Source organism: Vanellus vanellus (assembly GCF_965231255.1).
Source record: "Vanellus vanellus genome assembly, chromosome: 14".
In the NCBI taxonomy this organism is placed as follows: Eukaryota; Metazoa; Chordata; class Aves; order Charadriiformes; family Charadriidae; genus Vanellus; species Vanellus vanellus.
The window spans coordinates 10,781,964-10,795,380 of record NC_138919.1 but is presented as its reverse complement, the minus strand read 5'-3'; the positions used below and the strand labels follow the sequence as shown (position 1 = coordinate 10,795,380).

Sequence of the window (13,417 nt, the reverse complement as noted above, 5' to 3'; positions counted from 1 at the left end):
CTCTGATCCTGGGCAGAGGAAGAGAATTAAACAAACCATCTACCTTTAACACAAGACAGAAAAGTGTACTGAATATCAATGATAAGAGGTTGCTGCAGCATGGAGCAGAGCGCCTCACAGACTACAGCCACCGCACGTGGCATGAATAACCTGGCAGTCTGCTTGACTTTGATCCCAGCCTATTCATGCAAAAAACTGGGTACTAGAGCACAACAGAAACCCCATTTCTAAGGTCAGCTAACCAAGGGATCACTGTAGGTGACAGTTCTACCGTTGAAGTCTGGAGCAAATTATTCTAATGAGCCACACTAAAATTTAGAGAGTCAAGGGTCATGACCCCACTGAAATCAGTGGTAAAACTCTCGTCTTCTGTATGGTAGTTTCATTTAGACCTTTTATTTTGAAGGCTCTGAACTTTCCCAACTCTGAATTTAGTTGCTTGATTTTAGGTCCTTAAATTTGGTCGGGAGGGGGGGGGGGGGGGGGGTAGGGGGGGGGTGGAAATCAATGTTCCAGTCCTCCGACATTACTGGAGTTTACCTGGCCAAACAGCTAACTGCAGAGACAAGGATAGTTTCCAGGGGCTCTGAATTCCAGTTTGCACACTTGTTTATCATTCCACTTCCTGACTTTTTGTTGTTCTGTCCACTTTTTGTTATTTTTAAATACTTTTTTGTTTGAAACCAAGCAGAAATATCTAGAAGATCTTTCCCTGGAAGGTCCAGGAATACATGGCTTTTAAAGGAAACTAAACTGGGTACAGAAAAAGAGCTTGAGGCAGTGACAAATGACATGCCCAAACAAGTGCATTCAAGAAACTAATGATTAGTTTTACATTCATGTAATCTAATGCTCCTAGAAACCTTAGGAGTGAAATAGTGAAAAGTGTTCTGAAATCGGTGAAATACTAAGGAGCATTACAAAAAATGAAGCTACTGTCAAAAAAGAATGAAGTAAACATTGTATTTATTGACAATTGCTTTCATTTCAGCAGTTGCTAGCACAGAAAATGTTTCACTGACATAAACAAAGTGTTTACTCTCAAGAAATAAAATGTTTTACTTTCTCAAAATTAGAATCCTCCAATACTTTACAGCTGCAGTAGACACAGAACTCCAGGCAGTGACACGCAGCTGTAAAAGACCTTCTTTCCTGCCTAAAGATGCTAATGTTCTTCAGCAATCTCTTCTTATTTAATGAACAAAAGAGGACTCTGAGGCTTGAGATGTTTTTGTCAACTAATGAAAATTCATGCCAGAAAATGTAATCTTCTTTGAGTACACAAAATTAAAAAAAACTGAGGACAAACATCTAAGAACTGATATAGCCTTAAAGTTTGGCCCACTATCGCATGTGCAACTGTAAGAAGTAAGGGTGTGTACGCTACAGTACATGTTTCTTCATAAAACTAAGAGCTAATTGTTAAACAGAGATGTAATCATGCAAACCAGATCAAGGGAGTTTTTTCACTGTTTTCACCTCTAAGTGGCTGCAGAAATAGACTTGTCCTGTAGCAAGCGTGTACTATGGCAAAGAACCATGGTCCATTCTACAAATTGGGTCACCTGCCCAACAGCAAATTTCATTTTAAAGACACCAGAAATGGTACAGGAGTTTTGCCTATTGTGTGCAAAGATCAGAACAGAGGGCGAGCAATGAAGCTACTAGTATGAGAGAGTATTTGTTGAAAAAGCATGGGAGAAGCTGGCATTGTATGTCATCAACACACATATTAAACAAGAAAGGTTTATGAAGGTCATATGGTGGGATCAGTAAAGAGGAGTCTTTCCATCTTCTGTAAATGACAGGAGGGCTGCATTTAGTTTAAACGTGCTGCATTTACAGAGAGAGCATTTGAACCACTCAAATCCACGCCTGCCTCTTCTGCAGCTTGGAGCTAGACAATCAATATCAACAATATCTCTTCACTGATCTTGGATGTTATCTAAAAGAGATGGGTTATCAGCAAAATTCTGGTGAACTTGTGGACATTCTGGACTACAATGGAGTTGTATGGTTTGTTCCCTTTCCCAGCAGTGCTTCAGGAACTGCAACCATAGTACTGACATTAGAAGCTTTGCATGCAGGTGCAACCATCACATCTCAGTGTTATCTATCATTCTTGATGTTCAGGCATTTAACAAAAATAGATCAGAAGAAGGGCAGTTGTATCAAAGAAATTTATATATAGAATGAAAGAAGTTCCCTTAAATTCCAAACAATCCTACATCCGTCCCCACTCTTTGTTTCTTAATTCGTTCCTCTTGATCTTCCCAGTGACTGTCTTTGGCAGCTCTTGGACAAATTCCACCTAAATAAAATAAGACAGAAAACAATGTAGCATGTTCCACAGAGTTGGTTTTCCAAGACCAGCTCTCAGCATATGTGGAAAACTAAGAGAACACCCACCATTAAGAACTGCTTGCTTAAAGGATCAAGTCCAAGACAAATCAAGACAGCACATTGTGCCACTTATGAAACAATTTCTTTGGCTGCCTAGATGGTCAAACATCTGTGTAGCTGCCTCCCAGCTAACTAAACTGACTAGTGTAACATGAGTACTGTAACAGAAGGACGAATACAGAAATGGTATCAGAGTTCAAAGATGAATGACAAAAAGAAGAGCAAAGGGATGTTATTGGCAGTCTTTAAAGGTCCTTTGTTCCTTTGAGTTCTGCGCAAGTGAACTAAAGCACTGCTAGTAGGTCTTTTCCTGTAGGGCTGGGATTACTGAGAAACACCAAGTGTATCCTCCTGGACTTTCCTCTTATTTATTAACTGTGAGGACCAGTAGATAAAATCTTACTCAGATTCAGTCAGGTACCACCCCCTAAGGTCACCAGAGAATGCTTGGTTGAAGATTAAAATACAAAATGGAGAATTACGATTGTGAGCCTGACTTAGAACAAGCAGATTTAACTGGGATATCATACAAAGCCTAGAAATTTTTGAGATTTAAACAAGCACTTTACTCAAATACATGAAGAACAATGTAAACTAACGTTATTTACGAAAGATTTTCTGGAGCCAGTGCTCTAGCTGAATGTTTACCACTGTCTCTTTCAGGTGAACCATGAAAATTCAAATAGTAATTCTCCTCAGATTTATGGAAGGGTGCCCTGGTTTAAAGTTTCTCCTCAGAAGCATTTACCTTTCTAGGGTATTTATATGGAGCAGTAGTTTTCTTGACATGTTCCTGCAAGTCACAGGTTAAGCTCTCCAGGTCAGTGGATGAAAAGGTGGGGGACAGGACCACAAATGCTTTCACAACCTGTGAGGCAAGGTCAACAAAAGTGATCTGACATCATCCATCCAACAACCACCACAGGTTACCAGTGAGCAGTACTGCTCAGAAACATGACATGCAAACAGGAGGAACAGAGAAACCAGTGCAATATAAGAAATGGTTGTACCCAGCTTCTGCACACGTATGTGCGGAAGGAAAAGCTGAAAGCACAGTTTTCCTGCCCTCATTACAAAGCACGAGCATTTGCTGTATCCCCTCAGCAGGGGTCAAGAAGAAGGAGTAATAAGAGGTGTCTCTGCAGAGTTCTCCCTGAAGCTGAGGGACATTTTGTTTCCCTCCAAAGTTTACACTGAGGACAGTAGCCCCATATGAGCCCAGCACAGGACTGTGCTTTTGTCCATAGGTGTAACCCAAGTCTAATGCTAGGGCAATTATACTACAACTTTAGCTACACCAAGGCAGCCACAAAAGGCAATTTCAGTGTATAGACAAATGCTTAACAAAAGGGAAAGTAAACATCACTGTAATGTTCTCCACAGAGGAGATCATCTTGGGGTGAAAAGAAAGTAAGAAGAGGCAAAGGCATGTAAATGGGAAGGGATTTTGCCTGTCACCACAAGTAGGATTATCCATGATGACATGACTGCCTTAGAGCTGCATGTTATTCAGTAAAGTAGGAACTGCTTTATATAGCTCTATATTTAAACAAACATATTACTTCCCCCACCACTGTTCAGCATCATTACCTCTCCTCTGAGGGGATCTGGGCTGCTGACAACCGCTGTTTCTGCTACTGCTGGATGCTCTATCAAGGCACTCTCTACTTCAAATGGCCCAATGCGGTATCTAAGTAAGGAAAAAAAAATGTAGGATTTGGCTTTATCAGCTGGAAAACTAATACCAAATGCCTTTTAATTGTCATATTTAAGAAAAAAAAAAAAACAACACAAAAGAACCCAACAACCAACTATAGAAACTTTAGGCAGAATGGGAAAGTTGGCTGTGTTAGAAGGTAGGAGCATTTCATGTGGTAGAGGACTGCTGGGGCTGACGATACCTCTACATCTCTCCCCTTTCCTCATGGTTCCTAAGCTGGAGCTCCATCCCACCCTGATAGCTGGGGTCTGCAGTACCAGCTGATGCCCCATTATAGTATCACATCATACAATATCAAATAATTTCATTTCAACATGTAAAAAATAAAATGTTTCAATGCTCTTTGAGTCTAATAGAGATGTCCTTCAATTTTAGTCAAAAACAAACTAGATTAAAATCCCTCCTCTGCCAATGGAAGTCTCTGCTCTATTGAAGTAGATGAGATGTTGCACGGGAAATGTATACCGAGATGCCACTGACATCACCAAGATGACACTGCAGGTCTATGAAAAGCTAATAATAGAAGCAAGTATTTTTAAGTGAAGAGGTCAATACATTCATCACAGCACTATGACATCAGAAGCTCACCAGGAACACAGCATGTAAGTCTATACAATGGCATATTTAGGAAGGAAGCATGCAAACTGACCCTGAAGAAATGATTATGTCATCGTCTCTTCCAATAAACTGAAAATATCCATCTTCATCCATAGTCCCTCTGTCTCCAGTGACATAAAAATCACCACGCTCACTTTCTGCAGTTTTCTTAGGGTTATCCTCAAAGTGGTTTACAAACAGCAGTTTAGATTTTGAGCATGCATTAGCTATACATGATGCTATAATGCAAATAATGTTAAATGCACTGGAACCTTATTTTTCAGTCAAGGATGTTCAAGAATTGTACTGACATTGCTCTAAAATACAATAAAATAGGCTTAGGAAACAAAAATATTTTGATTATTTAAAAAACATTTTAACTCAATCTTGAGCAAATTCTTCTCTTCCCTTCTCTAACATCCAGCAATACAAATGAATTACTCTGTTAATAAATAATAAACTGGTGAAAAATATTCAGCATTTTGAACCACTATGCAATTGTAGAGATTCTGGGGAGATTGTTGGTGGTGAGGAATAAAATAAAGTCCTTACTACATATTCAGAGAATAAACCAAGTGGTCTTATGGGTTTGCTTCTGACAGCAATTTCCCCCTGTTGTCCCGGAAGCAGAATATTAGCATTTTTGTCTACGATCTAGAATGAAAAACAACATGTATTTTAGTCCAATGGGGATGCCCCCCCCACCCCAACCGCATAAAAAACCCCAGTGAAAGAATCTAAAGAGCTGCCAACAAACCTGAACATCATAAAGGGGAGCTGCCTTCCCCATTGATCCAGGTTTAATCTTCATTCCTTTAAAAACAGAGCAGATTATTCCCTGTAAAAATCAAAACAAAACCAAAGTTTTGCAATAAAGTGCTACATTCACATTCAATTCATTAAATGTATTTTCTAGAATAATTTCAAAGCGAGGAATTTAGATTCACAGGATCCTAAATGCCAGTGCTGTATGGTACAGATAAGCAAAATCAAGAAACTCCCTGAAAGAATCCTGTTCCATTATCTGCGAAGAATTCATGCCCTCTGCTAACCAGTCTTCTTCCTTAGATTCAAACTCTTGCCTGTCACTGTCACTTGAAATTTGCTTAAGGACATTTATGGAAATATTAGAGCACATCTCCTCCCAGCAATCCATCTTTCCAGCAAGTTCTGTGAGGGAGCCATGAAAGGGTGTTCTTTCAGAGGTTATCAGGAGAGGAGTTGACTGAAACATTCACAGAAACATGAAGGAAGAGACAGGCTGTGTTCTCTGAAAACAAACATTAAAACTTCAACTTCCCAGACGTCTGCTGGAAATACAATGCAGCAGAGAGGGAACAGTCATGGAGGTTCCTGGAGTGTGTGGAAGACAACTTCCTAACACAGCTGGTGAAGGAACCAACTAGGGGAAGTGCCCTACTGGACCTACTGTTTGTTAACAGAGAAGGTCTTGTGGAGGATGTAAAGGTTGGAGGTCGCCTTGGGCAGAGTGATCACGAAATGATAGAATTTTCAATTCTTGATCACGTAAGGCGGGGAGCCAGCAGAACTGCCACCTTGGATTTCCGAAGGGCAGACTTTAGCCTGTTTAGGAGCATGGTCGAGAGTGTCCCTTGGGAGGCAGTTTTGAAGAGCAAAGGTGCCCAGGAAGGCTGGGCATACTTCAAGCAGGTGCTCTTAAAAGCTCAGGAGAAGGCCATCCCCTTGTCTCGAAAAACGAGCAGACGGGGAAGACGACCAGCCTGGCTAAATAGAGAACTTTGGCTGGACCTCAGGAAAAAAAGAAAAGTTTACATTCTCTGGAAAAGGGGGTTGGCAACTTATGAGGATTATCAAGATATAACAAAGCTATGTAGGGGGAAAATGAGAAGGGCCAAAGCTCAATCAGAACTCAGCTTGGCCACTGCAGTTGAAGACAATAAGAAAAGGTTCTTTGAGTATATCAATAGAAAAAGGAAGACTAGGGAAAATGTAGGCCCACTGGTGAATGAGACAGGTGCCCTAGTGGTGGAGGACGCAGAGAAGGCAGAGTTACTGAATGCCTTCTTTTCTTCGGTCTTCACTGCTAAAGCTGTCCCTCATGAATCCCACACTCTGAAGGCAAAGGGGGAGGTCTGGAGAGTGGAAGATTTTCCCTCAGTTGAGGAGGACCGGGTCAGAGACCACTTGGCCAAGCTGGACATTCACAAGTCCATGGGCCCTGATGGCATGCATCCGTGAGTGCTGAGAGAGCTGGCGGATGTTATTGCTAGACCACTCTCCATCGTCTTTGAACGGTCATGGAGAACAGGAGAGGTGCCTGAGGACTGGAGGAAGGCCGACATCACTCCAATCTTCAAAAAAGGCAAGAAGGAGGACCCAGGGAACTACAGACCGGTTAGTCTAACCTCTGTCCCTGGGAAGGTATTGGAGCGACTCATTCTGGATGTCATCTCCAAACACGTTGAGGAACAGGAAGTTATTGGAAGTGGTCAACATGGATTTACCAAGGGTAAATCGTGCTTGACCAATCTGATAGCTTTCTATGATGTTATAACTGGTTGGCTGGATGAGGGGAAAGTCGTGGATGTCATCTACCTTGACTTTAGCAAGGCTTTTGACACTGTCTCCCATGACATCCTCATTAGGAAGCTGAGGAAGTATGGGCTAGATGAGGTGACAGTGAGGTGGATTGAGAGTTGGCTGCGGGACAGAACTCAGAGGGTTGTGATCAGCGGCACAGAGTCTAGTTGGAGGCCTGTAACCAGTGGTGTCCCCCAGGGGTCAATACTTGGTCCTATTTTGTTTAATATATTCATTAATGACCTGGATGAGGGGACAGAGTGTATCCTCAGCAAGTTTGCTGATGATACCAAACTGGGTGGGGTGGCTGACACCCCAGAGGGCTGTGCTGCCATCCAGCGTGACCTGGACAGGCTGGAGAGCTGGGCAGAGAAGAACCTAATGAGGTTCAACAAAACCAAGTGCAAGGTCCTGCACCTGGGGAGGAAGAATGCTAGGCACCAGTACAGGTTAGGGGCTGACCTGCTGGGAAGTAGCTTGGAGGAGAAGGATCTGGGGGTTGTGGTAGACAGTAAATTATCCATGGCCCAGCAATGTGCCCTTGTCGCCAAAAAGGCCAATGGAATCCTGGGCTGCATAGGGAAGAGTGTGGCCAGTAGGTCGAGGGAGGTCATTCTCCCCCTCTACTCGGCACTGGTGAGGCCACAACTGGAATACTGTGTCCAGTTTTGGGCTCCCCAGTTCAAGAGGGACAGGGAACTGCTGGAGCGAGTCCAGCGAAGGGCAACTAAGATGATTAAGGGCTTGGAGCATCTCCCTTATGAGGAAAGGCTGAGAGAGCTGGGACTCTTTAGCCTGGAGAAGAGAAGGCTGAGGGGAGACCTTATTATGGCATACAAGTATCTAAAGGGTGGGTTGAAGGAGGATGGAGCCAGGCTCTTTTCATTGGTTCCAAGTGACAGGACGAGGGGCAATGGGCACAAGTTAGAACACAGGAAGTTCCGTTCAAATACACGGAAACAGTTCTTTACGGTGAGGGTGACAGAGCACTGGAACAGGCTGCCCAGGGAGGTTGTGGAGTCCCCTTCCCTGGAGATTTTCAAGACCCGCCTGGATGCAGTCCTGAGTAATGTGCTCTGGGCAATCCTGCTTTAGCAGGAGAGTTGGACTAGATGATCTCTAGAGGTCCCTTCCAACTCTGATAATTCTGTGATTCTGTGATTCTGTGAAAACATTGTAAAGCAAAGAGGAATTACGAAGATTTAATAGAATATTGACCCTACAGAAGTACCGTTTCAGTCTGGCCATATATTTCATGGATGTCCAGCCCAGTCTCACTTTTCCACTGCTCCATGACTTCTGGGTTGAGTGGCTCCCCGCCACTCATGCAGTGCTTCAGGTTCATGAATTTGTACCTTCACAGGGAGTTAAAAAACAAGAGAGGCGGAAATTAAATCTATTGGGCAAGGCAAGGAGCATGCAACTATAAATAAATAATACTGGAGAGCTATTTACTGGGAGTTAGTCCCATGAAGTGGGGAAATCAGATTACTCCTGATCCTTTGGCTCCTGATACAGTAAGGATATCAGTCTATGCTTAACACTATATATACGAGTTCTAGTAGTCAAACACAGATGAATTCAGCTGGGATTTAAGGACATGTCTATAATTATCATATATATATAATTATCATAAAACTCAGCAAAACTCACAAATTTGGTATGACCGTCTTTTCATGAAGGATATTTTAAACTAAATTACTACCCTATTTTGGATTAAGCAGCTAGATCTGGGAGATCACTAAAGTTTAGTTAGGGTAAATTAGACATTAGTAAATAATTTCTTTACATACTTGGAGAGATCATTTTGCACCAGCATGCGGAACAATGTTGGAGCACCAACCAACGCGTCAATAGGGAATCTGCAGAGAGTCTAGTGAGTTAAACAACAAGATGGATATATGAAACGCAGACAAAAAACTGCTTTGTGGATGTACAGTAAACAGGTGATATAGCAAGCAAACGTAGTTCTCCTTTCTACATAAAAACACCATACGCTGTCTGTTGGGTAAGAAACCCTCCTACAGTTGGTGTAATATGCAGAGATTCACAATATATTTGATCGGACAAAATCCCATGCTAACATGGCACGCGGACTGCACAGCTTGGAGCATGGCCAGAATAAGTGTCTCTGTCTACGTTATAGGGAGGTTTTCACTTTCCAGTGAAAGGCCAGCGTAGGCAGAGAAACGCTTCAGTTTCAGTCTGCATTAATACCAGCTGATATTACTTCCACAGTCACTCCAACAAAAGGCAAGCAATTAGTGCTGTTTTCGGATGATTTTCATTCAGGTGCTCACTAGATATGAGCAAAAAGTATGAATGAGCTGCAGGTTGGGCCCCTTCTGTGTACGTTAAAAATGCTAATTTGGGTTTTACGCAACAGATACAGCATCTTGAACACAACTATGGACACAACCCTCATGAAATCTATGGATGGTGTTAAGAATTATTTTTTTGGTGCCCCTTCTGCAGATTAACACATCTCTGAGTTTTTCCTTACGTTTAGTATGGTTGCTGATTCAATCTGTGGTAGCTTATGTATAAAGATGCACGATCCAAAAACCCAGGGATCAAAAACAGATGCCAGTGAAGCTAGTATCCATCCTGTGTCTGCTGTGCTCCATATCGTGTCTGAGGGAGTCAAATCCAACCAGTACCTGATAGAGCAGAAAAAAATGAATGAAAAGATAATGCAAAATTTTTCTTCAACTCCCCACCAAATCACAAAGAAAACAAAAAAAAAAACCAACAAGCCCAAGATTTCCAACAAGATACACAGGCACTGGACATTCTGAATAAGTTTATTTCATAAGATAGGTCTAGGATAAAAGGGCACCCAACTGTGTTTGCTTAAATATATATACACACACACATATCTCATATATGTACGATGTCAGTCATAATATAAGACAGAGTAAGGGAAAGAGAGGAGTCTGAATTTCAATAAAGTGACTTTCCACTGGGTAGGAAGATAGGGCCGAAGTGGCAGCATTCATGGATGCTGTGTCGCACACCAGGTACTTCAGTTCTAAGGCTGCTGAGGGACCAGGGTTATCTGTGCAACCAACATAAATTCTGCCTCTGCTCATCTACGCATCACAAAGCTTTTTGCAGCCCAAACAGCATGGTATCTCTTGGTTCTTTGCACTATATTCCCAGCTGATGGCCTTTGAACCACTTTAAAGAAAGGGTAAGAGATATTCATAGAAACATGGAAACACTAGGGGTGATCCTAATCCCCTAGAAATCTGCTGGAGATTCCAGTCCGGTTTCAGAGAGAGAAGGATTATGGCTGTACATTGGTATTTCTTATTCAGTAATTTTTCACCAGTTTTACTATGCAGCTTCAATTGTCCCATGTTCAACCAGGCTCAAACTTTTCATACCTTTCACTTAAAAGGGGTCTGAAACCAAGACTACCCTGGGAATGTTCAGTCATCTTTGGAGAACCTGTGGTTCCACTGGTAAAGAAGATACTCATTGAGTCTTGAATCCTTGTTTTGACACAGGAATGGTCAGCAGATTGGTTTCTTTAAAACAGAGAATGCAATTGTGACTTCAATAGTTACTTTACACAGGCTTCAGAATGTAATGAAGTATTGCATATTGCATAATTCCTACCCCAAATAGGCTTCATAGAAGCTTTTCACCAAATTAGACTAAAATAATGTGGAGTTACACTTCCTTAAAGATGGACTTCCCCTTAAGAACAACAGGATGGAAACTTCCCAGAACAAGACCACTATTGGTAAACAACTCTGATGTGGATCAGCACTCAAGCAGTCATGATTAACACCTTAATGTTGGCATTTGATGAGTATTTGTAGTCGACGAGTACTTGTAAATGAGCACTTGTGGAGAACAGGTCTGCTGCCTGCATCATGACTGCGGCGTCACTAACTCATACTCACTTGTACAGGTCAGTGAAGTTCAGCCATCCCTCCCTACTGCCTTTGGACACCATTAGCTTGGTTTTCAGAAACTGACACTCAGATGCCACTGAGTCCACGGCAGGAGCCAGTGTGTCATCGGTAATGATGCATGTGGCCTTTGATGCCTGGAGTCGATATAATATGTCTTTGGCTGATAACTGGGATATTCCTGGAATTAAGACAATTCCTGGAAGAGCAATAAAGTTAGTTTGGGATGGCATTTTTTACATCTGATTGTTTTCTAAGAAACTAAACTATTAACTATTCCCAAACTGACCTCCGAGATAAATTTGCCCTGGCATTCCCAAGCCAAACAGTTATAGTGCAGTAATGCAGCTGCTTGTGCTCTCTGTAAGGAATGAAATGCAGACCTGTCTGGTGACTTCCATGGCTCTTCCCTGCCTTCTGTCATCTCCAAGCCTGCGGCACAGGCTACCTGTCCTACGGGACCTAGTGCGAGTCCTTCAGGACTGCCCGTGTAATTGGTAGCTAGGCCACGCACTAGATTATTACGTTACTTTTCCTTTATAAACCATATAAATTCTTGACCTTCTCAACCCATTTGCATTAACCAGTTTTACCAGTCTCAGATATGCTCACTGACCTGCTCGCATGCAAGCCACATTCACCAGCCACCATTCTGGGACTCGCGGCAGAATCACAACAATTCTGTCCCCCTTCTGCAGTCCACATATTTTCGTCAGTACATTGGCCACTTTCCGAGACAGGAACCCCAGCTCCTCAAAGCTCCACTTCACTTCTTCTCCTTTTCCATTTATCCACCAAAAGGCAGGGTTTGATGGTCTCTTTCCAGCCTACAAAACACAGGGATTCAAACCCAAAACATTTCCTTCTGAAAGACCATGTAATTATAATGAACAAATATCTGCAAATTATGGAAGATCTGAGTATTCCTTAATGGACTATTTGCTATGGATCAAGCTCAGATATTCCCAATAAATTCTCCTTTTCTGAACCTGAAATGTTTACCAGCCCAATTGTCTTCAGACCCAAGTCCTAGTCAGGGTCTTATTTCAGTTTAAGCATTAATGCTCCTACAAAGTAACAGATAATGTGAAATACTTCACCTAATACTCATCATAATTTGACAGAGTTGTGGAATACTATTAAACAGAAGCAGCACAGGCAGAGGACAAAATAAAACAGGACAACATGGTATCCCAGGACTCTTTCCAGTCTGATTGCTCAGGAAGAGGGGAGTCAACCCTGTAACTACAGTGCATCTGGACAAATGCAGAATGCACTTTGGAGCAAGGCAATTAAACCTTAGTGGGAGAATTCTCCCTATCATGCAATGTTATTCTTACGTTACCTGTCTTTTTATGATGTGATTATCTAATATTATAGTATCCAGAAGGAATAAGCACAGCCATTTTGAGGTTAAATCAAAGTCAAAGGGGATTTATCATTGCTTTTTCCACCTACACAGGGAACCCCAAGGGTCAGAAACACTTTTAAAATAAAGCAAGAAATGAGATTTTGTATAATTTCCTAACGCAAATTTGTGCATTAGGATGGATTTTTTTTTATATAAAGAAAAAAAACAACGTATTTTTAAATGAAATTTCAAATTAAAGTATCTCATCTGCACAATAAAAGATCATCTACCTTTTCAATCTCAGACCATTTGTCCAGTACATCACTTGCAAAGTTAAAGTACTTTGGTATTTCCTGTTCTCCTCGCCTGACCGACTCATACTGTGAATATACATCACAGGCAAGCAGCCTGGGCTGTCCATGGAAAGTCCTATTAGGAGGCTTCAGAGTCCACAAGGATTTTAGAGTCTGTAATTTAAACAACAACTTCATGGCAGAAGATGATGTATGTAGATGCTGTAGACTATTATAGGAAAATTTGCAGAACTGTTGCTATGAATCCTGCAACAACAAAAACAACAACAACAAAAAAAGAAAATAACCTTGAGATTATCCAATGACAATTCAGTTATGAATTGATGGCTTAGTAACTGAGGTCACTTAGGTTAGCCACAGCCAAACTGATGTTTTTATCAGTTCAATTATATGTAAAGTTCCCCATTCCGCTTGCTTATATATTTTACCACCAGCTTTTAAAGGACTGATCTGGCATCTTGTCTGTAGCTGAGCTGATCCTTATAGGTTCTCGATGTGTCTTTTGGGCTGCTAATTGCTCACATCTCTCCTTAGTCAAACACAACAT

General features: G+C 41.7%; 1 protein-coding gene across 1 annotated transcript in view; it reads right to left on the bottom strand.

The window, feature by feature from the left end:
* Window positions 1-13,047, bottom strand: part of LOC309677834 (uncharacterized protein) — a gene marked incomplete at both ends in the record, with an annotated part of 54,492 nt that extends 41,445 nt beyond the window's left edge. The window contains 12 exons of the mRNA XM_082490730.1: window positions 3,152-3,271; window positions 3,994-4,093; window positions 4,773-4,900; window positions 5,273-5,374; window positions 5,478-5,558; window positions 8,514-8,637; window positions 9,076-9,155; window positions 9,786-9,942; window positions 10,672-10,815; window positions 11,197-11,404; window positions 11,822-12,032; window positions 12,847-13,047. Of these exons, the coding sequence (XP_082346856.1) occupies window positions 3,152-3,271; window positions 3,994-4,093; window positions 4,773-4,900; window positions 5,273-5,374; window positions 5,478-5,558; window positions 8,514-8,637; window positions 9,076-9,155; window positions 9,786-9,942; window positions 10,672-10,815; window positions 11,197-11,404; window positions 11,822-12,032; window positions 12,847-13,047 (1,656 nt within the window). The remainder of the gene's footprint in view (window positions 1-3,151; window positions 3,272-3,993; window positions 4,094-4,772; window positions 4,901-5,272; window positions 5,375-5,477; window positions 5,559-8,513; window positions 8,638-9,075; window positions 9,156-9,785; window positions 9,943-10,671; window positions 10,816-11,196; window positions 11,405-11,821; window positions 12,033-12,846) is intronic.
* Between the last annotated feature and the right edge of the window lie 370 nt (window positions 13,048-13,417).